Here is a 1656-nt window from a genome sequence, read left to right on the forward strand (position 1 = left end):
CCCTCTAACTGCTCAGAATACTACCTCAGCTAATCTTCCAGCTCCAGAAATCCCACTAACTGCTCAGAAGCCCCTGTCAGCAAATGTTTCTGTCACAAAGGTTTCAGGAACAACACAAAAACCACCTATTTCTAATGCTCTGCCTGCAAATACCTCACCAGCAGCACAGAGTCCCACCATGAAAAATGCTTCTGCTGCTCAGGCCACCCCATCCACCCAAAGTGCCTCCACAGTCAAAGCTTCCTTTACACAGAGACTTCCAACAACACAAAGATCCACTGGGATACATGTTCCAGGTACTAAGGGGCATCAGACTACACGAACCTCTGCCCCTTTAACAACCACTCGGGGTGTAGCTGTTCCCAGGGCAACCACACGTTTTCATACAACAAGCACAGCTAAAGGAAGAGGAACACTTTCTTCTTCAGGTCAATAGACACTGTTCTGGTTTACTGAGTGTGTAGATTCAATGTGTTTGGTGCCATGATGACAGTGTGATTTCTTGTAGCCAGGGTTTGCTGGAGTTTTGTTTGGGGTTTGTTTTAATGCAAATGATTTTGGCGTATTCTTCAGAGGCAACCTTGGGTGCCCCTCAAAAAGCTTTTGAGAAAGAAACGCGTGATAAGAGGAAAATTAGCAATAAAGACAGAGGCCATGGCCTCACCCAAAACAATATTAAAAATTGCAAAGAAGTACTTGTTTATTTTTTATAGCAGTTTTAGAGAGTCGTTGAATTCTTCAGGACCCTTTCAAAGAAACAAATATGGTTAAGGCCTGTTGTTTTTGTTGCTGTTTGATACTATCTATTCAGTTCTGACTGTTAGCAGCCCTGTGTCCCAGAAAACAAGATACTGCCTAACTCTGGCCTGCAGCTTCTGTGTTAATCCAACCCTGTGAGGTTATTCCTCTTTTTAGCTAAGCTTTTACTATGTCAGACATGACCCCTCTTGATAACATTTCTTTTTTTAAATGATGTTTTTATTTAATTTCATTTTATATTGCTTTAATTACAAAGTTCCTATACATTGTTTTTCCTGATAACATTTTAAGCCTGGCTTTGATTTATTGACTGGTCCATCCCTCAACTATGATTAAAGTTCACTCCAAATTCCCTCCCAGTCAAAGGCATTGCTGGGGAGTCGACACATTCCTTCTGACCGTCCAGCAGGTTTCAGAGGCTGTGAATCTCACAGGAGATTGTCTGTCATCTTTCTGTGGAGCCCTTGGTGAGTGTGAGCCGTGAGGAGTCGCTTTGGGGTTAGGAGTGCCACTCTCTACCGACAACACCCCCAAAATACCCCTCAATAGTCCCTCAAGTGATTAATTCAATGTCTGTTTAGTAATAGCATTTCAATATCTGTCCTGAAGTAAAATGTTTTGATTGATAGGACACTATCCACATGTATGCAAAGAAGATCTGTTAATACAACTATTTTTCAAATATACACTACAATGATTAAAGCCCAAGATGAAGAAATTGAGAATTTCTAGCAACTTTTGCTGTATGAAATTGTTCAAGCATGTACCCAAGATACATTAATAATTGTTCATGATTCGAATGCAAAAGTTGGAAAGAGAGAGGAAGCACTGGTAGTTGGAAAATAAGGCAGAAATGAGGCTGGAGATCAAATGATAGAATTTTATACAATGAATGAT

The 1656-nt window shown here is 40.6% G+C and overlaps 1 protein-coding gene across 1 annotated transcript in view; it reads left to right on the top strand.

Moving 5' to 3' along the window:
• Positions 1-436, top strand: part of CD55 (CD55 molecule, decay accelerating factor for complement (Cromer blood group)) — a 219443-nt gene extending 219007 nt beyond the window's left edge. Inside the window, exon 9 of the mRNA XM_006888002.1 lies at positions 101-436. Within this exon, the coding sequence (XP_006888064.1) occupies positions 101-436 (336 nt within the window). The remainder of the gene's footprint in view (positions 1-100) is intronic.
• Positions 437-1656: the final 1220 nt, after the last annotated feature.

The sequence above is a fragment of the Elephantulus edwardii genome, unplaced genomic scaffold (genome assembly GCF_000299155.1).
Source record: "Elephantulus edwardii isolate Elephantulus edwardi_28Jun2011 unplaced genomic scaffold, EleEdw1.0 scaffold00063, whole genome shotgun sequence".
Lineage (NCBI taxonomy): Eukaryota > Metazoa > Chordata > Mammalia > Macroscelidea > Macroscelididae > Elephantulus > Elephantulus edwardii.